Source organism: Salmo salar, chromosome 20 (genome assembly GCF_965601325.2).
Source record: "Salmo salar chromosome 20, fSalSal1, whole genome shotgun sequence".
In the NCBI taxonomy this organism is placed as follows: Eukaryota; Metazoa; Chordata; class Actinopteri; order Salmoniformes; family Salmonidae; genus Salmo; species Salmo salar.
This window is the reverse complement of record NC_138310.1, coordinates 30,201,017-30,221,844: the sequence shown is the minus strand read 5'-3', so window position 1 is coordinate 30,221,844 and position 20,828 is coordinate 30,201,017. Positions and strand designations below refer to the sequence as shown.

Genomic DNA, 20,828 nt, shown 5'->3' with positions numbered 1-20,828 from the left:
CGTGCTCAGTCCCCTCCTGTACTCCCTGTTCACTCATGACTGCATGACCAGGCACGACTCCAACACCATCATTACGTTTGCTGATGACACAACAGTGGTAGGCCTGATCACGACAACGATGAGACAGCCTATAGGGAGGAGGTCAGAGACCTGGCCGTGTGGTGCCAGGACAACAATCTCTCCCTCAATGTGATCAAGACCAAGGAGATGATTGTGGACTACAGGAAAACAGGTGTCAGAGGAAGGCACTAAAAATTGTCAAAGACTCCAGCCACCCTAGTCAAAGACTGTTCTCTCTGCTACCGTACGGCAAGCGGTACCTGAGCGCCAAGTCTAGGTCCAAGAGGCTTCTAAACAGCTTCTACCCCGAAGCCAAAAGACTCCTGAACACCTAATCAAATGGCTACCCAGGCTATTTGCATTGCCCCCCTCTCTTTTACGCCACTGCTACTCTGTTATTATCTATGCATAGTCACTTAATAACTCTACCTACATGTACATATTACCTCGACTAACCTGTACCCCCGCACATTGACTCTGTACCAGTACCCCCTGTATATAGTCTCGCTATTTGTTTTTTACTGCTGCTCTTTAACTACTTGTTACTTTTATTTCTTATTCTTATATTTTTTAAACTGCATTGTTGGTTAGGGGCTTGTAAGTAAGCATTTCACTGTAAGGTCTACACCTGTTGTATTCAGCATTTCACGGTAAGGTCTACACCTGTTGTATTCAGCATTTCACTGTAAGGTCTACACCTGTTGTATTCAGCATTTCACTGTAAGGTCTACACCTGTTGTATTCGGACACATGTGACAAATACAATTTGATTTGAAAAAAATCTAAAAGTAAAAGAATGGAATTAAGAAATATTGAAATATTAGGACGAGCAATGTCCGGATTATAAATATATACACTATATATACAAAAGTATGTTGATGCCCCTTCAAATTAGTGGATTAGGTCATTTCAGACACATCATCTGGGGCATCTTTCATTACAATCTATTTAAATTGCTACCTGTTTCAGCTTCCATGTAGCCCTCACCCTGAATTAATTTATTGGTTCCTAAGGGTCAGCACATTGTTACATCTTTATGCCAAATGAGACAAAAGGGCACAACAAAACGCTCCAAAGAAAACCTATTTTGTTTTGGGACCAAGGCAGTTGGTTGCCAGGTGACCCATGAGAAAGTGTAGGCCTCATGTCCAAATAAATCCATGTCCACATACACCAAACCAAGGGCTTCCTCCCTCTTCATCCTGCAACATTGTTTTACAGTAGTTCTATACCAATCCAGACACTCTCCACCCTATTGATCATTTGATTAATTATTTAGCTTATTGTAAAAAGTTACCTCACCAGACTGTGGTCATCATTTAGCTGGTATCCAGGCTGTCTGTTTGAATTAATTCAAGGGCAGTATTCCCATACAGAAGTTTCTATTTAGTGTTCTGGTCCCTAGCTAATAGATGGTGTCCACTCAGTCAGGGAGGGGACAACCATTCAGAGTTATATAAGAAAAGTCTGGATATGAATGCTGATTTAGGCCTTCACTTATCCATTCAAGCATTGAAGCCTGTTGAAAACCTCCCCTCCTCCACATGGCCCCTTATGCAACAGTGTTTTTTCTAAGCCTCTGTGAAGCACATGCTCCAGAAGTAGAGGTGTTCTGCTTTGGTTGTACTGTACTATCGTCTCACGTGTCTCTGCTCCATCTCTCTAATCTTTCACTATGTCTGTCCAGCTGGTCGTAGCTCTCCTAGCTCTAGCTTCTCTGAATGCTGCATCTGCACCGCTCTGTAAAGAACTGGTCAAACCCCTGGTACTGGAGGACCATACTGAGGTAAGTTGTGATCATAGTACTAAACATGATCTTTAGACTTAATGACTACGTCGCAGATGAAACTCTACTCCCTATCCAGAAAACCTACTTTGGCCAGAGCCAAAGACTCTGGGCAATATGGTGTCATTTTGAGACATAGCCATTTATTTTACAAATAAGACCTATTTGTGGCAGTGACAGATGCTGTGCAGTTTACATACAGATTTAGGATCTTAATTTTGCCAGTATTGTCGTAGCAAAAAAATCCTGCAGCAAAAGGATTCGAACATTTAGTCCATAATGTTGCTTGATCAGTGGTTCGGCTATTAGCTGGCCAAAAGTAGCCTACATGAAAAGTGCAATACTGTTAATATAACTGTGTGTTAGTGCGGGTTTTCAGTTAATTTATGTAAATCACAAAGCTCATTTGCATTTCCTGCAGTGTAGGAATATTCTCAGCAACAAAAGAGTGATCAAATTAAGATCATACATCTGTACTACACTACACTCTTAGAAAAAAAGGTGCTATCTAGAACCTTAAAGGGTTCTTCGGCTGTCCCCATAGGAGAACCCTTTGAAGCACCCTTTTTGGTTCCAAGTAGAACCCTTTTGAGTTACATGTTGAACCCTTTCCATAGAGGGTTTTACATGTAACAAAGGGTCCTCCTATGGGGAAACCCGAAGAACCCTTTATTCTAAGAGTGTACCTATTGTTTTTTTTTTCCAACTTCAAATGGTCCAAGTTGGGTTAAGGATGCTGCATTGAAGATGGTTTGAAACTCATGGGTTTTTCCTTGTCTGTGACTGGTAGATTTATGGCAAATGGGTGTATGTGATGGGGTCTGCGGATCATTCAGTCTTCCAAAAAGCTTTGGGGACTCTGAAAAGCTCCTGGATAGACCTGTCGGCTACATCTGACCATCAAGTAGTCACACTACGTTGGGGAGACCGCATGTAAGTCTGGTTAGGTTGTGGATATGAATGTGGACTGTAACAAATGTCATTGAGCGTTAAAAAATATTAGGAAAGTATCTGCAATGGTAGACATTTCATTTCACCTTCCTCGGAAAGGAAAGAGAATGTCTCAGGTTGGCACCTACTTTATGCTAACAAGTTTTCCTAAATATCTATCAGTGATGGCAAATGCGTCGTGGGTGCAACAAATGCTACCATCTCCGGCACCACCTCCACAGTTCACAGTAAGTGACCTGTGCTCTATTAGCCTGCTTGCCAGATCTGTCTGTCCTTTAGCCAACACCCTCCTCTGGCGTTATGCCAAATAGGACATCAACAAAGGAGCGAGTTGGTTGAAGCAGAAACAGACACAGATTTGGCAACCAGGCTAGTGCTCTACATCTTAATGATGAAATCATTACGATTTCTGCTGCTCAATAATAGGGACTTTATCCACTTGCCTATGTATTATGTACATTGTACTGTACCCTGTGCCTTATCATTATACCATGCTATGTCTTCACTTTATGTCATGATGATAAGCCTGTAAAGATTCAAAGAATAAAATACTGTTACACTTTATTTTAGTTAGATATTTTTCAGGTACTTGGAAATTATATGGTAAACATTTTGCAACATTATAATTACCTAATAATTATATTGTAGTTTATTTGGTAATCACTAAAACAAGCACCAAAAAGTAACCTGACATTTGGTATAACATTTTACCAAATGTGTTGAATTCTTGGAAGTATTAGCTGAAACAGGCCTAAAAAAGTGTTACCAAATGTCCTAATCATAATGGATCATTTTATGGATCCACAGTTCATTTGTCTGAACACAAAGGTCAGTACCTGGAGACCTGCCCTGACTGCCTGCTATGGTCAGACACCTCTCGTAATGGAGACATCACTGGCAGATACCTACTCCTGTTTAGTAAGTCCACCCAGTCAATCAATTTGAGTCCACTCCCAAACTAGCCTGGACCCATCTGGATGTGCTTTAACCGACTCCTAACTGCTGTGTTGGTTCAGTGTCATGACCAAAATGTATGGCATGACAATGATAATAAGAGTTTGTTTAAGCACATACAGATCTTGGACAAAGCTAGCCCCAAGCTAAATAGTAGCAGTGTACAGTCGTGGCCAAAAGTTTAATTTTCACAATGTCTGCTGCCTCAGGTAATTTGCATATACTCCAGAATGTTATGAAGTGTGATCAGAGGAATTGCAAAGTCCCTCTTTGCCATGCAAATGAACTGAATCCCCAAAAACATTTCCACTGCATTTCAGCCCTGCCACAAAAGGATCAGCTGACATCATGTCAGTGATTCTCTCATTAACACAGGTGTGAGTGTTGACGAGAACAAGGCTGGAGATCACTCTGTCATGCTGATTGAGTTCAAATAACAGACTGGAAGCTTCAAAAGGAGGGTGGTGCTTGGAATCATTGTTCTTCCTCTGTCAACCATGGTTACCTGCAAGGAAACACGTGCCGTCATCATTGCTTTTCAAAAAAAGGGCTTCACAGGCAAGGTTATTGCTGCCAGTAAGATTGCACCTAAATCAACCATTTATCGGATCATCAAGAACTTCAAGGAGAGCGGTTCAAGTGTTGTGAAGAAGGCTTCAGGGCGCCCAAGACAGTCCAGCAAGCGCCAGGACCATCTCCTAAAGTTGATTCAGCTGCGGGATCGGGGAACCACCAGTACAGAGTTTGCTCAGGAATGGCAGCAGGCAGGTGTGAGTGCATCTGCACGCACAGTGAGGCAAAGGCTTTTGGAGGATGGCCTGGTGTCAAGAAGGGCAGCAAAGAAGCCACTTCTCTCCAGGAAAAACATCAGGGACAGACCAATATTCTGCAAAAGGTACAGGGATTGGACTGCTGAAGACAGGGGTAAAGTAATTTTCTCTGATGAATCCCCTTTCCGATTGTTTGGGGCATCCGGAAAAAAGCTTGTCAAGGTGAGCGCTACCATCAGTCCTGCGTCATACCAACAGTAAAGCATCCTGAGACCATTCATGTGTGAGGTTGCTTCTCAGCCAAGGGAGTGGGCTCACTCACAATTTTGCCTAAGAACACAGCCATGAATAAAGAATGGTACCAACACATCCTCAGAGAGCAACTTCTCCCAACCATCCAGGAACAGTTTGGTGACGAACAATGCCTTTTCCAGCATGTTGGAGCAACTTGCCATAAGGCAAAAGTGATAACTAAGTGGCTCGGGGAACAAAACATTGATATTTTGGGTCCATGGCCAGGAAACACCCCAGACCTTAATCCCATTGAGAACTTGTGGACAAACAAAACCCCACAAATTCTGACAAACTCCAATCATTGATTATGCAAGAATGGGCTGCCATCAGTCAGGATGTGGCCCAGAAGTTAATTGACAGCATGCCAGGGCGGATTGCAGAGGTCTTGAAAAAGAAGGGTCAACACTGCAAATATTGACTCTTTGCATCAACTTCATGTAATTGTCAATAAAAGCCTTTGACACTTATGAAATGCTTGTAATTATACTTCAGTATTCTATAGTAACATCTGACAAAAATATCTAAAGACACTGAAGCAGCAGACTTTGAAAATGTATATTTGTGTCATTCTCAAAACTTTTGGCCACGACTATAGGCAGGCTGTACTCCAGACAGGGCATTGTGAAAGTTGACTTACATCGATAAGTTGTTGAAACAGTATCTTTATGTCAATGGGGTCACTATTTCAGTAACCAGCGAGTTCAAGGCATTGTTTTGAAAGACAATGGAAGATGAGCCTTTTGTTGTCTGTTACTAGCCCTAAAAGATTTCACAAGCAAGTTACTGTTTGGACAGCTTACCAGCCTCCCTTCCCCTCCTCTCTTTCAGCAAGGTCAGGGAAAATGGATCCCACATACCTGGACACCTATAAGAACCAGGCAGAGTGCCTGAACTTCCCAGAGACACACCAGACCTATGATGGAGAAACAGGTCAGCGATTCTCTTCGCTCCTCATCTTTTTATCTGTTACAGATGCTGAAAAATCAATAAAAGGTTAAGCTTGTCTAAATTGTCACTGTGTTTGAGGGGAATGAGGGGAGTTGAATCATATGAGCAGTCACAAGTACCTCTCTAACTTTATCTTGAGCAGACAGAGGAAAAAACGATGGCCATTCCATGGTCAGCGTCTAGTTCCATAGCAATATACAGGCTCAACTTGTTTTCGGCACCTTTAAGATCTAAGTTGCAAAGACCAATGGCCATTATCACAGACCCACCACGTGCGAACTATGGTCTGTGTCAGAACCATGCAAAACCACAAGGGGGAGTCATTACAAGCATAATAAAAATGCTATGTCCTTTTTGTTATCTACATATAAAGCATCCTCGTTTTCCTGTGGTAAAGACACATAGCTGAGAGCAAGTATGGCCTGAATTCTAGAGGATATGCAATTTAGTCAGGAAATGGCAATAAAACAAACTTCCTCTGTGACACTGAGGGGTAGTAGTCATGCAACACAAATCTCTGTTTGTATCTAATCTTTACATCCTCTGTATTTCAGAGCTGTGCCCTGATGACAACGAGAAGGAGGAGAAGATGGTGGATGAGGATACTATGGAAGAGAAGCCGACTACAGAGGAAGAGAAGACTACAGAGGAAGAGAAGACTACGGAGGAGAATCTGACTACAGAGGAAGAGAAGACTACGGTGGAGGAGGCGACTACAGAGGAAGAGAAGACTACAGAGGAGAATCCGACTACAGAGGAAGAGAAGACTACGGAGGAGAATCCGACTACAGAGGAAGAGAAGACTACGGAGGAGAATCCGACTACAGAGGAAGAGAAGACTACGGAGGAGAATCTGACTACAGAGGAAGAGAAGACTACGGAGGAGAATCCGACTACAGAGGAAGAGAAGACTACGGAGGAGAATCCGACTACAGAGGAAGAGAAGACTACGGAGGAGAATCCGACTACAGAGGAAGAGAAGACTACAGAGGAAGAAAATACTATGGATTGAGCAAAACAACCAGATCCTCACTATTGTGCCCAACATCTCTTTAGTGGAACTTTGATCCCAGAACTATCTAACCAAATATGACATGTACTTTCATTCACTTTAAATCATGCCTTACATACACAAGGAGAGTGATATGACCATGTAATGATAAAAAATGCTAACGTTTTTACCGTGAATGTTTTCATGTCTTTTTACTGTTTCTTTGATAGTCACAGTAATAACAGTTCAATATAACTGTTCAAAACAGACATTTAAATAAAGACATTCAAACTCATTTTGTAACTAATTCCATTGAAGTAATAAGATCAGAATAAAATGTAACATTGGTTATACAATGTAAAACTTCCTGTACATGTCTAGGTTAGTGAGGAGTTAAGAAATCAGACAACCGCCAACTACTTTCATACTTAACTTGAAATGTGTAGACAGCCACTGTAAACCATTCATGTTAATACTGTGGTTTTGGGACACTGCATGACAATATGGACTATTTCTTAAACATTTATATAGAGCGCATAGTAATATACAGGTAACTGCCAAAACAAAGGAAACAGCAATATTAAGTGTGTTAATAGGGCGTCGGGCCACCACAAGCTAGAACAGCTTCAATCCACCTTGGCATAGATTCTACAACTGCCTGGAACTCTATCGGAGGAATGTGACACCATTCTTCCATGAGAAATTTCATAATTTGGTGTTTTGTTGATGGTGGTGGAAAACACTGTCTCAGGCGCCGTTCCAGAATCTCCCATAAGTGTTCAATTGGGTTGAGATCTGGTGACTGAGACCGAAAAGGCATATGGTTTACATCATTTTCATGCACATCAAACCATTCAGTGACCACTCGTGCCATGTGGATTGGGGCATTGTCATCCTATGGGGGCATAGCCATGGTAGCCAAAATAATGGTATGCCCAGTATTTTTATATGACGCTAAGCATGACGGGATATTAATTGCTTACTTAACTCAGGAAGCACCTGCTTCAATATACTTTATATCCCTCATTTACTCATGTGTTTCCATTATTTTGGCAGTTACCTGTACATTGTCATGAACTACACTTGGAAAGTAGTCAGACCCATTGACTTTTTCCACATTTTGTTAAGTTACAGCCTTACTCTAAACTGGATTTTAAAAAATGTAAAAAATCTTCAATCTACACAAAATACCCCATAATGACAAAGTAAAAATTGTTTAACATTTTTGCAAAATGTATATATATATTTTTTTTACTTAAATATCACATTTACATAAGTATTCTGACCCTTTACTCTGTACTTTGTTGAAGCACCTTTGGCAGCGATTACAGCCTCAAGTCTTCTTGGGTAGGACGCTACAAGCCTGGCATACCTGTATTTGGGGAGTTTCTCCCATTCTTCTCTGCAGATCCTCTCAAGCCATGTCAGGTTGGATGGGGAGCTATTTTCAGGTCTGGGGAGCTATTTTCAGGTCTCTCCAGAGACGTTCGATCAAGTTCAAGGACATTCAGAGACTTGTCCCGAAGCCAATCCTACGTTGTCTTGGCTGCGTGTTCAGGGTCGTTGTCCTGTTGTAAGATGAAGCTTCTCCCCAGTCTGAGGTCCTGAGCAGGTTTTCATCAAGGATCTCTCTGTACTTTGCTCCGTTGATCTTTCCCTCGATCCTCACAAGTCTCCCAGTCCCTGACGCTGAAAAACATCCCCATAGTATGATGCTCCCACCCCATGCTTCACCGTAGAGATGATGCCAGGTTTCCTCCAGACATGACGCTTGGCATTCAGGCCAAAGAGTTCAATCTTGGTTTCATCAGACCAGAGAATCTTGTTCATCATGGTCCTTTAGGTGCATTTTGGCAAACTCCAAGCGGGCTGTCATGTGCCTTTTACTGCGGAGTGCTTCCGTCTGGCCACTCTACCAAAAAGGCCTGATTGGTGGAGTGCTGCATAGATGGTCCTTCTCCCCCGATTGCACAGTTTGGCCGGGCGGCCAGCTCCAGGAAGAGTTTTGGTGGTTCCAAACTTCTTCCATTTAAGAATGATGGAGGCCACTGTGTTCTTGGGGAACTTCAATACCTCAAAAATGTTTTGGTACTCTTCCCCAAATCTGTGCCTCGTGACAATCCTGTCCAATCAATTAAATTTACCACAGGTGGACTCCAATCAAGTTGTAGAAACATCTCAAGGATGATCAATGGAAACAGGATGCAACAGGATGAACCTGAGCTCAATGTCAAGTCAAATAGCAAAGGGCCTAAATATGTAAATAAGGTATCTGTTTTTCATTTTTAATAAATGTACTTTTTTGTTGTTGAAAAACCTGTTTTTGCTTTGTCATTATGGGGTATTGGGTGTAGATTGATGAGGAAAATCAATTTTAGAATAAGTTTGTAACATAACAAAATGTGGAAAAAGTAAAAGGGTCTGATTACTTTTCCAACACACTGTGTGTGTGTGTGTGTGTATATATATATATGTGCACACTAAACAGTATTATTTACTAAGGTTAGAAAATTACGTGAACTTTCAATAAATTCTATGGTTTTCCCAAAATCCTAGTTGGAGGATTCCCGGATCCCTCCAACCAGGATTTCTGGAAAACCTGGAAATTTATTGAATGTTTCCAGAATTTTGCCTTAAGCATTACTCAATATACAGTATCTGCAGTAACAAAGCATTTATAGACATGTAAATATCAATAGACTGGCATTAAAATATGGCCCTTGACTTAATTGTTTTTTCATAGTTTGCGTTAAGACAATCAAAAGAAAAGTGCAATAAATTCAAGCTCTGCCACTTGACAAGGTGGACAGGGTAAACAGTGGCTGCATCTCAATACTCTTATGTGGCGTCCTCTCCTTGTCTCCTTACTTTCATCTGCATTGTTCTAAAGGTACTGGACAGGTGAGCGCAAATGCCTGGTAGGCATCCATATGTTGCCTTCATCTATATAATGCTTTAAATCAGTGCAGATGAAGGGAAATAGATGAGGGAGGAGACGAAGACATCCTAGACCAGGGGTTCTCAAACCTTTTCAGCTCGAGACCCAAATGAGAAATTGACCATCCTCTAGTGACCCAAATCATCCTCCAAAGACCCACATGAAGAAGAAATAGTGTGTGATTACTAGGGCTGTCAGAGTTAATCCGTTACGTTGGGCCAGAGCAAGAACACGTGGGTATTAGCGGCATGTAGAAAATTCGTCACTGGCTTTGATACCCTGATTGGTTAGAGACGAACCAATTTCTGATGACTTTATTTTGTACAACACCCCTCATTTTGACGTCACTACAAACGACTTCAACGATGGCAGTCTGACTGACGTATGTAGCGAACATAGAGCAGCGGAATAATTCAGTTTGAGTCGTCAGGCAACCAAAATACATCATCTATACTGCTAAAAACAACAATGCGATGTCAAAACAAGTTGACATTGAGGTTAAAGAGTGTGCTTTATCAATTTAATGGATTTTGCTTACCATTACTTTGGACAAAATCAAGTTGTCAATATTCTTGTAATGCTTTTTGTATTAAAAGCAATGGTAAATTACAGCTAAATTTGAGATCATTCAGAATTTGCGATTTATCGCAATTAATCACACCAAATTCTGCCATGAACTCGATGAAATGTTTTCGTTTGACAGCCCGAGTGATTATAGATGCAGATCATAACTAGCGACCTACCTCTCACATGCCCAGGGCCCACTTTGGGTTACGACACACAGTTTAAGAAACCCTGCTCTAGACTATCGAGATGCAGCCCTAGAGTCTGTTCGAATTCACAGTCCCAAGGCATCAGGCCATGAGCTTCCTGTAATGACTGCCCACAGTGCTCTGAATGCTCTCCAGCCTGCTGGTCCTGGTACTGCCTGTCTGAGAGCTTAGCTCTGCTCCTGGCCCAGCCTGTCTGCAGCCCAGCAGAGCTGCCACCTGTCTCTGGCACTGGGACGAACCAAAGTAGTAGATGAGGGGGTCCAGGCAGCAGCTAATGCTGCCCACACACATGGAGAGCAGGTAGGCCTGGTAGGAGCTGTCGCTGCGTCCGTGGGCCAGCTTGAGGTAGTGCACCAGGAGGATGACGTTGGTGGGGGTGAAGCAGGCCACAAACACCACCAGCACTGTCACCGCCATCACCACTGCACGAGACTTCCTGGAGCGGTTCTCCACATTGGCTGCGGCCAGGGCCTGCACAATACGGACGTAGCACACAGCGGTGAACACCAGAGGGATGAAGAAGAAGATGGAGGAGTAAATGGGGAAGAAGTAGAGGTAGTAGGCACGGAGCTTGCCTACATCCTGCACGTCGTGGCAGGTGGTGATGCCCACATCTGGGAGGTGGATGGTCTGTCTGGAGAGCAGGAGGGGGGTCACTCCTCCCAAGGCCAACAGCCACATGGCACCACAGACCACGGCGGCCGTCTGTGGACTACGCCACGTCAGGGAGTCCATGGGGTAGACCACCGCCAGGAAGCGGTCGATGCTGATGCACATCATGAGCAGGACAGAGCAGTACATGTTGCAGTAGAAGGCTGCCGTCACCAGGCGACACATGAAGGGGCCATAAACCCAGTTGTTGCCGTGGAAATGGTATGAGATCCTGAAGGGGAGCAGCAGGGCGAAGAGGAGGTCGGCACTGGCCAGGTTCAGCATGTAGATCACTGCCGGCTTCCTCGGACGGATACGACGCACAAACATCACCACGGCAATCAGGTTGAGGGGGACGCTGATAATGAAGACCAGGGTGTAGACTGTGGGGACGAAGGCCGTTGCTAGGCGACCCTGGAGGAAGCTGCGGGCCTCCTCAGAGATGACGATTTTGGTGGAGCGATGAGGGCCGTGATGGCCATGCTCCTGCTTCTTCACTGGCTCCTGGGCCATCCCTGAGCCACTGCCCTCCTGTACATCCAGCCCTATGTAGTCGATGGGCTCATCAGTCACCGACAGGAAGATCCCGGCAAACGTCCTCAGGTTGAGTCTGGAGTCTGAGAGAGACAGACAACAGGAGCTGAGTAACAAATAACAGTATGTGCTCTTCATTCTAAAGTGCCTAATGAACGGTGAGATGAGATATAGCATAACCGCAAGGTGTGTGCACACCTCACTGTAAACATGTAAATTGGCGGTGCTATTGCGAACATGTCACAGCAAAGACAATCGAGTGTAAGTATAGTCTACTCTGCATGCTGTCCTACCAGGGTCGAGGATAATTAACATACTGTACACAAAAGGTTTGTCATAATTCATTTTCACATCTTTCCATGCGCCCTTTCTGCATGAAAAAAACGGCATTGGAAAACCCCTGGATATAGCCTACAAGTGGCAGTTTGAGTCAGGGGGTAAATATGTTGAATATACTAACACATTTTTCTAAATTGTGCACTAAGTTTGAAAGAGCTTTTCATGTTGAGCTATACGTACGTGTTCATCGCAATTATCTTCAAATCCCGTAAAGTTTCCATCTTCATTGTCATGAACATTTTTATGGAGGTTAAAAATAAATGATCGACATTGAAACTACTGTTTTTGTTAATATTTTTCAACATTTTTTAACCTCGACAAAGAGCAATGCAATTGGGCACATTTCAAACCCCAAAGTGTTTCGTAAAACTGCTAAAGAGCAGAAGGGTCAATATCTCCTCATAATGTAAAACAAATAATAATTTCAATGTTTAACTGATCTATGAAAATAAAGAAAAAGAAAAAACAAAGGAATATTACTTACCATTGTGTGGCACATATGCTGAAGTTTGGAGAGCAAAAAGGGCCAACGTCGCAACAATCCAATAAACCATGGCTGTAAATTCACTATTATCCTAAATTGATTTAGCAGGCAAAAGTTAAATTAAATTTAAGACAAAAATATCTTAAAACTATTTTTTTTTTTGTGAGGGAAACTGCCGTAAGCCTTCGAACAGTCCGAGCGTAGCACCAAAAGACACTGGTTTTGAAAAGGCTGACTCCATCAAAAAAAGGGGTTGTAAAAACCTCGCCTACTCTCGAGTGATTAATTAATACAGACAGGAATTAAAACGTGTCTATTCAGTCACGTATACAACCATCTTGGACCAGGGCATATTTTTTAATCTTGGGGTGATACTTATACAAGGAATAATGCTCCATTCTTTCTTTGATCAATATCCCTTTAAACATCAACATTTCATATAGGTCTGAGTCTATTCGTCTTTAAAACAAAGACCAAGAAAATAATATATATATATTTTTATTTTTATTAAACTTATTAAAACATTAAAATTCTTTAATTGTATACTGGACGGTACATTGTGTAAAAGCAGTGAAACTCTAGAAATACATGTTCATTAATAGACTTTAAAAGATGCACAGCTTCCCAATGTACTGTATGTGGATTAAAATGACACTGATTATTAACCACTTCCAGACAATCCATGCTGGCTACTGTATATAGCTGGACAGGAATTGTACTGTCTAAACTCCCATTCTGACTATTAGGCAGTAGTGCATTGTACACATCTTGTTGCAAACATACTTTATTTTTCAGTGACAATAACAATGTTGTCTTTATAGAACTTCTACATATAAAATGTAGATTTCATTACAATATACTTAAAAAAATATATATTCCATGTACAATCTCCCAGTGGAAAACTGAACATAAACAAAATCATGAAACAACAAATATAACATGACAATACAAGATCAATCAAATCGGCATCACATAAAACCAACAACCCTTTGTGTGTGTTTGTTGCTCACCAGCCCGAGGATGTGTGTATGTGAGCCTGAGGATAGACATGCAATAAATCGATACCAAATCATATTCAGTCAGACATACATAACACGTTACGGACCATTCAAACTTCCTATCCCAATGGCTCCTTTAACAAACATTGCTTTGTCAGAAGGCATACAATCCTTTCACACCCATGTCCTCCTCCCTATCTTTACCCCTCCTCTATATTTGGTTTATTTTCCATAGAACTTCTTGTTGAGGAGGAAGATGAGCAGGTTGACGTTGACTTTGGCCTTGTCAAACATCTTCATCACTGCCACTCCGTCGTACTGAAGTTGGAGCAGGTCCTAGACAGGGACAGAAACAGAGACAGTCAGCCAGGGACCGAGATAGCCAGTCAGACAGGGACCGAGATAGCCAGTCAGACAGGGACCGAGATAGCCAGTCAGACAGGGACCGAGATAGCCAGTCAGACAGGGACCGAGATAGCCAGTCAGACAGGGACCGAGATAGCCAGTCAGACTGGGACCGAGATAGACAGTCAGACAGGGACCGAGATAGCCAGTCAGACAGGGACCGAGATAGCCAGTCAGACAGGGACCGAGATAGCCAGTCAGACAGGGACCGAGATAGCCAGTCAGACAGGGACCGAGATAGCCAGTCAGACAGGGACCGAGATAGCCAGTCAGACAGGGACCGAGATAGCCAGTCAGACTGGGACCGAGATAGCCAGTCAGACAGGGACCGAGATAGCCAGTCAGACAGGGACCGAGATAGCCAGTCAGACAGGGACCGAGATAGCCAGTCAGACAGGGACCGAGATAGCCAGTCAGACAGGGACCGAGATAGCCAGTCAGACAGGGACCGAGATAGCCAGTCAGACAGGGACCGAGATAGCCAGTCAGACAGGGACCGAGATAGCCAGTCAGACAGGGACCGAGATAGCCAGTCAGACTGGGACCGAGATAGCCAGTCAGACAGGGACCGAGATAGACAGTCAGACAGGGACCGAGATAGACAGTCAGACAGGGACAACAGACAGTCAACTATCATACTGCAGACAGGGACAGAGACAGACGGTCAGTGACAAATATGAGTCATCGTAATTCCGGGGAAAAGCATTACCTGAAAATGGAGTTGGACCTTTTCCATCTCAACTCCCATAAACTTGGCCTTCACCGCAAAGTCTCCAACTTCCTCACTGGGCGAGATGTCAAACATTACATTTTTGAACCTGAGAGAAAATACAAAAACATGGGATTGAAATAATGAGTCAAAATGAAAATACAGGATACAGAGACTGGATAATAACCAACTCTAGTCCTGCTATTGTCCGCAGGTCACGTCGTCAGACAGGCCTGTTTTGGAATAACATTTAAATGTTGTGTGAGAAATAGTATGACCAGAAATAGAATGCTTTGAAATCCTTTTTTTTGTGTACTTATTTTCTGAAATGCATTGATGATATTGGGCCAAAGTGTAGTGTTTTTAAATGGCTCTAAAGAGGACGTAGCTCTGTCTTCTAGATACTAGCTCTCCGTTTCCTCTCTGACCTAGCCTGGAACTCCCACAGAGTGCAGTGAGGAGCCACAGGAGCTGACTTTGGCTCTCAGCGCCACTCTAGCTGGAACAGCCTGGCCAAAACAGGAAAGACGGGAGCAAGTATTCAGAGAGATGGAGGGAGAGGGGAAAGAGAGAGGGACAAAGAGTGAAGGAGAGAGTGGGGATAGCACAAAAAAGACAGAGAGAGCAAGAGAGAGCGAGAGATAGAACACGGTGGGTGTCTGTATGGACAATGCCCCTTAATGAGGTTTTTCCTTCCTCCCCGTCTCACACAGAGCTTACTCAGCTCACTCATCACATCAAAGACCTGGCCTTGGCCCCGTCCCAATACTTTACCAATGCATCCTTTTGTCCTCCCTTCCTTTGGAATAATCACTGATCTGATTTGTAAAAGCTATGACAGACTCATTAATTTCTGAAAGTATTGGAGCAGAGCCCCTTGTCAAATATGGATAACCTACTTCTACCACAATACCGAGACCTGGTATGGTACAAACTCACTCAGAATTCAATACCATGTTCACATTAGTTCAACCACACTACCCCTTAAATCACAAAATCCTGTCTGTTCGTTGTAAAACCTTTTATGTTGCAAAACGTTTTCAATTCTAAAACATTTTGCAATGGCTTGAAACGGTTTGTACAAATGAACACGACTACAGCGTCGGGAAGCTGATGTCCATGCACAATGCTAAGCTAACTAGGACCAGCTGTCCTCCACTCTGCTTCACTCACTGGTTGGTTTGCAGCCCCTCTATCTCCAGGATCACTCCCTTCTCATGCAGCCGGGCCGCCGTGTACTTCAGAGACTGATGCTTCCACTTCTTACTGCCCTTCTCCTCCACCTTCCTGTCCAACTTGATGGACCGCCGCGCGTTCCTGTGGGGACACACACCAGATAGGTCACACACACGCATGGAAGTCACTCACGCACACATCAAGTTTTGAATGGGACCATGGGCTCTGATCATGACAAGAGCAATGACAATGTAATTCAAAACTAGCCCATATGGCCCCATTCCAAACCAATTCCTCCTCTGTGACCCTAGATCCTTGTTGACTTGCTAGGCCCTGTACAGTGTATGTTTTTAGGTTAACTAAGACTTATGGTTAGTGCCGAGGGGTCCGTTTGTAGGGGACACTCACTTCCTGTTGAGGTTGTCAAGGCAGGTCCTGATGTAAGTGTCATAGTAGTTGGTCTGGTCCTGATAGAAGGCTGTCTTTGAGTTGAGCGCACTCAGTGTCTGCTGGAGCTTCACTAGCTCCGCCTTCCTCCTCTGTCTGTAACGCCTCTGGTAACGAATGTCCTGTCAATCACACACAAAAGGGACGTGATTGGTTAGATGGGTTTTCTGCAACAAACTCTGAAGGCCATCAGTGTGTGTGTGCGCGTGTATGTGTTTGCGCTTGTTTGTGTTCGTGTACCTTGGAGATGTCGTTGATGAGATCCTGGTACTTGTTGCCAGTGGTGACGAGGCCAGCCTGCTCCAGGGTTCGGAGATTGCGGAGGATCTTCCTCTTCTTCTGCTCTAGAGGCAGCTGTCTGTCCTCCAGCACTGCCTGGCTGCTCTTCAGCCCCTCTGGGGCTTGGGCGTCCTGCACTGCACGCAGCTCCACCACCTTAGCATGCTCACGCTCCTGGACCACAGCACAAGTAGGAAGAGAGACAGACACAAAGACAGACAGGAAAATTAGCATGACTGCTCTTTTCCACTCCTGCATGGCACAAAGGGCATAGCATGGAAATCAAACCACTTTAATAGAAAAGTATCTGAGGTGTGGGGTGCTGGGCTGGTTTAGGGGTCATGATTATGCCGTCACCTGGAGGCCAGAGGCTGGGGTCTCCAGGGTCTCTGGGAGAGTGTCTCCTGGCTGGATCCTGATCACATCCATTATCAGCTTCTTAGTTCTGACAGAGACAGACAGAGAGAAAGAGAAAACATCACCTAGGTTGCATCGCAAATGTGCATCACATCCACTATTCTCTATGTAGTGCAATACTTTTGACAACAGCCCCAGGCCATGATCAAAAGTAGTGCACACTATATAAGGAATAGGATGCGGTTTGGGACGCACTATGTATGAAACCTTATCATACACAGATAATATACTGTACAGGCCAGGGCACTGAGTAGGTTTCAATATTTTACCGGTATTTTACAAATGCTCCATCCCGAGAATAAGCCACTTTTCTCACGGGTAACCTGGTATTTCCCGCCAAAACCGGAAGTGTCATTCAAAAGCATTATAAATAGGTCTATAGAGGCCCATAGATGTACATTACATGACCAAAAGTATGCTTGTCGAATATCTCATTCCAAAATCACTGCCATTAATATGGAGTTGGTCCCCCCGTTGCTGCTATAACAGCCTCCACTTTTCAGGGAAGGCTTTCCACTAGACGTTGGAACATTGGAAGCAAGTCCCCGCGGCATTCAGCCACAAGAGCATTAGTGAGGTCGGGCACTAATGTGGAGGCTTTAGGCCTGGCTCGCAATCGGCGTTCTAATTCATCCCAAAGGTGTTCGATGGGGTTGAAGTCAAGGCTCTGTACAGGCCAGTCAAAAGTTCTTCCACACCGATCTCGACAAACCATTTCTGTATGGACCTCGCTTTGTGCATGGGGGAATTGCAATTGCAAACAAGAAAGGGCCTTGCCTAAAGTGTTGCCACAAAGTTGGAAGCACAGAATCCTCTAGAATGTCATTGTATGCTGTAGCATTAAGATTTCCCTTCACTGGAACTAAGGGGCCTAGCCCGAACAATGAAAAACAGCCCCAGACTATTATTCCTCCTCTACCAAGCTTTACAGTTGGCACTATGCAGTCGGACAGGTAGCGTTCTCCTGGCATCTGCCAAACCGAGAGTTGTCTGTCGGTCTGCCAGATCAGGCGTGATTCATCCCTCCAGAGAACGTGTTTCCACTGCTCCAGAGTCTAATGGCAGCGAGCTTTACACCGCGCCAGCCGACGCTTGGCATTGCACATGGTGATCTTAGGCTTGTGTGCAGCTGCTCAGCCATGGAAACACATTTCATGAAGCTCCCAACAAACAGTTATTTTGCTGACGTTGCTTCCAGAGGTCATGTGGAACTCAGAGTGTTGCAACCGAGGACAGACGATTTTTACGCGCTTCGAGCTTCAGCACTTGGCGGTCCCGTTCTGTGAGCTTGTCTGTCTTACCACTTTGTGGCTGAGCTGTTGTGCTCCTAGACGTTTCCACTTCACAATAACAGCACTTACAGTTGACCGGGGCAGCTCTAGCAGGGCAGAAATTTGGCAAACTTATTTGTTGGAAAGGTGGCATCCTATGACGGTGCCACGTTGAAAGTCATGGAGCTCTTCAGTAAGGCCATTCTACTGCGAATGGTTGTCGATGGAGATTGCATGGCTGTGTGCTCGATTTTATACACCTGTCTGCAACGTGTGTGGCTGAAATAGCCAGATCCACTAATTTGAAAGGGTGTCCATATAAACTCAGCAAAAACAGAAATGTCCCTTTTTCAGGACCCTGTCTTTCAAAAATAATTCGTAGAAATCCAAATAACTCCACAGATCTTCATTGTAAAGGGTTTAAACACTGTTTCCCATGCTTGTTCAATGAACAATAAACAATTAATGAACATGCACCTGTGGAACGGAAGTTAAAACCTGATATGGATAGGGGGCAGTATTTTCACGGCCGGATGAAAAAACGTACCCGATTTAAACTGGTTACTACTCTTGCCCAGAAACGAGAATATGCATATTATTATATTGGATAGAAAACACTCTGAAGTTTCTAAAACTGTTTGAATGGTGTCTGTGAGTATAACAGAACTCATATGGCAGGCAAAAACCTGAGAAAAAGTCAACCAGGAGGTGTAGTATCTGAAAATTGTAGTTCTTCTTTCTAGTCCCTTTCGAAACTACAGTATCTGTGCTGTTACGTTGCACTTTCTAGGGCTTCCATTGGCTGTCTAAAGCCTCCAGAAAGTGGATTGAGCCTTCTCCTGTCTCTGGGCAGAGTATAGGAGCTCAGTTTCTGAGTGGTCTGCCTGAGGATAAAGGGATTGGATATGCGCGTTCCCGCGAGCACGCTGTTTTTTCTCTTTCTCCTTGAATGAATACACTATTGTCCGGTTGGAATATTATCGCAATTTTACGTTAAAAATACCATAAAAATTTATTTTAAACAGCGTTTGACATGCTAAGTACGGTAATGGAACATTTTGACTTTTTGTGTCTCGAATTGCGCTCGCGCGTTACCCTTTGGATAGTGACCTGAGCGCACGAACAAAACGGCGGACATAAAACTATGGATTATTTCGAACAAAAACAACATTTCTTGTGGAAGTAGCAGTCCTGGGAGTGCATTCTGACGAAGATCAGCAAAGGTAATACAATATTTCTAATACTAATTCTGAGTTTAGGTTGCCCCGAACTTGGCGGGTAGCTCGCCGTGATGGCGAGCTATGTACTCAGAATATTGAAAAATGTGCTTTCGCCGAAAAGCTATTTTAAAATCAGACACAGCGGTTGCATAAAGGAGTTCTGTATCTATAATTCTTAAAAATAATTGTTATGTATTTTGTCAACGTTTATGATGAGTATTTTTGTAAATTCACCGGGAGTTTTTGGTGGGAATACATTTTCTGAACATCACGCGCCAATGTAAAAAGCTGTTTTTGGATATAAATATGAACTTGATTGAACAAAACATACATGTATTGTATAACATAATGTCCTAGGAGTGTCATCTGAAGAAGATCATCAAAGGTTAGTGCTTCATTTAGCTGTGTTTTGGGTTTTATTGACATATATGGTTGCTTGGAAAATGGCTATGTGGTTATTTTGGTCTATGTACTCTCCTAACATAATCTAATGTTTTGCTTTCGCTGTAAAGTCTTTTTGAAATCGGACAATGTGGTTGGATTAAGGAGAAGTGTATCTTTAAAATGGTGTAAAATAGTCGTATGTTTGAAAAATTTAAATGATTGGATTTGAGGTTTTTGTATTTCGCGCCACGCTGTTCCATTGGATATTGGCTAGCGGAATGTCTGTCCTCAACAAGTTTTAAGACACTAACAGCTTACAGACGGTAGGCAATTAAGGTCACAGTTATGAAAACTTAGGAGACTAAAGAGGCCTTTCTACTGACTCTGAAAAACACCAAAAGAAAGATGCCCTGGGTCCCTGCTCATCTGCGTGAACGTGCCTTAGGCATGCTGCAAGGAGGCATGAGGACTGCAGGTGTGACCAGGGCAATAAATTGCAGTGCCCGGATCTCAATCCCATTGAGCACGTCTGGGACCTGTTGGATCAGAGGGTGAGGGCTAGGGCCATTCCCCCCAGAAATGTGCGGGAACTTGCAGGTGCCTTGGTGGAAGAGTGGGGTAACATCTCACAGCAAGAACTGGCAAATCTGGTGCAGTCCATGAGGAAGAGATGCACTGCAGTACTTAACTTCTCTAGGGTAGGGGGCAGTATTTTGACATCCGGATGAAAGGCGTGCCCAAATTAAACTGCCTGCTACTCAGGCTCAGAAGGTAGGATATGCATATTATTAGTAGATTTGGATAGAAAACACTCTGAAGTTTCTAAAACTGTTTGAATGATGTCTGAGTATAACAGAACTCATATGGCAGGCAGAAACCTGAGAAAAATCCAACCAGGAAGTGGGAAATCTGAGGGTTGTAGTTTTTTCAAGTGATTGCCTATTGCCTATACAGTGACTTAGGGTTCATTTTGCACTTCCTAAGGCTTCCACTAGATGTCAACAGTCTTTAGAACGTTGTTTCATGCTTCTACTGTGAATATTGAGCGA

The 20,828-nt window shown here is 43.5% G+C and overlaps 3 protein-coding genes across 5 annotated transcripts in view; 1 reads left to right on the top strand and 2 right to left on the bottom strand.

Moving 5' to 3' along the window:
- The first annotated feature begins 1,668 nt into the window (after nucleotides 1–1,668).
- LOC106580419 (saxitoxin and tetrodotoxin-binding protein 2) lies at nucleotides 1,669–7,049 on the top strand. 2 transcript variants are annotated; one of them, XM_014161459.3, is made up of 6 exons: nucleotides 1,669–1,846; nucleotides 2,637–2,779; nucleotides 2,960–3,024; nucleotides 3,605–3,715; nucleotides 5,644–5,745; nucleotides 6,318–7,049. In XM_014161459.3, exons 1-6 carry the CDS (start codon nucleotides 1,736–1,738, stop codon nucleotides 6,773–6,775), a joined length of 990 nt encoding a protein of 329 aa, XP_014016934.1. In that variant the 5' UTR covers nucleotides 1,669–1,735; the 3' UTR covers nucleotides 6,776–7,049. The 2 variants fall into 2 exon arrangements, with proteins under 2 accessions (XP_014016934.1, XP_014016935.1); XM_014161460.3 differs by lacking the exon at nucleotides 3,605–3,715 and having other exon boundaries at nucleotides 1,709–1,846.
- Nucleotides 6,952–12,703, bottom strand: f2r (coagulation factor II (thrombin) receptor). Its single transcript, XM_014161458.3, has 2 exons — nucleotides 12,474–12,703; nucleotides 6,952–11,733 (listed from the first exon to the last, which is right to left on the bottom strand). Exons 1-2 carry the CDS (start codon nucleotides 12,541–12,543, stop codon nucleotides 10,547–10,549), a joined length of 1,257 nt encoding a protein of 418 aa, XP_014016933.1. The 5' UTR covers nucleotides 12,544–12,703; the 3' UTR covers nucleotides 6,952–10,546.
- Nucleotides 12,704–12,955: 252 nt separating this feature from the next.
- LOC106580416 (ras GTPase-activating-like protein IQGAP2) overlaps nucleotides 12,956–20,828 on the bottom strand; it is an 82,854-nt gene continuing 74,981 nt past the window's right edge. For both annotated transcript variants that reach the window (XM_014161454.3, XM_014161455.2), the window contains exons 33-38: nucleotides 16,845–16,932; nucleotides 16,449–16,661; nucleotides 16,170–16,330; nucleotides 15,759–15,902; nucleotides 14,586–14,694; nucleotides 12,956–13,807 (exon numbers count right to left, since the gene is read on the bottom strand). In XM_014161454.3, coding sequence (XP_014016929.1) covers nucleotides 13,694–13,807; nucleotides 14,586–14,694; nucleotides 15,759–15,902; nucleotides 16,170–16,330; nucleotides 16,449–16,661; nucleotides 16,845–16,932 — 829 coding nt within the window. In that variant the 3' untranslated portion in view covers nucleotides 12,956–13,693. The remainder of the gene's footprint in view (nucleotides 13,808–14,585; nucleotides 14,695–15,758; nucleotides 15,903–16,169; nucleotides 16,331–16,448; nucleotides 16,662–16,844; nucleotides 16,933–20,828) is intronic.

Coding starts and splice junctions, on each gene's coding strand:
- LOC106580419 (XM_014161459.3), top strand. CDS start 1,736: ATGTCTGTCCAGCTGGTCGTAGCTCTCCTAGCTCTAGCTTCTCTGAAT. Junction 3,716..5,643: donor CAGATACCTACTCCTGTTTA/GTAAGTCCACCC, acceptor CCTCTCTTTCAG/CAAGGTCAGGGAAAATGGAT. Junction 5,746..6,317: donor GACCTATGATGGAGAAACAG/GTCAGCGATTCT, acceptor TCTGTATTTCAG/AGCTGTGCCCTGATGACAAC.
- f2r (XM_014161458.3), bottom strand. CDS start 12,543: ATGGTTTATTGGATTGTTGCGACGTTGGCCCTTTTTGCTCTCCAAACT. Junction 11,734..12,473: donor AGCATATGTGCCACACAATG/GTAAGTAATATT, acceptor TGTCTCTCTCAG/ACTCCAGACTCAACCTGAGG.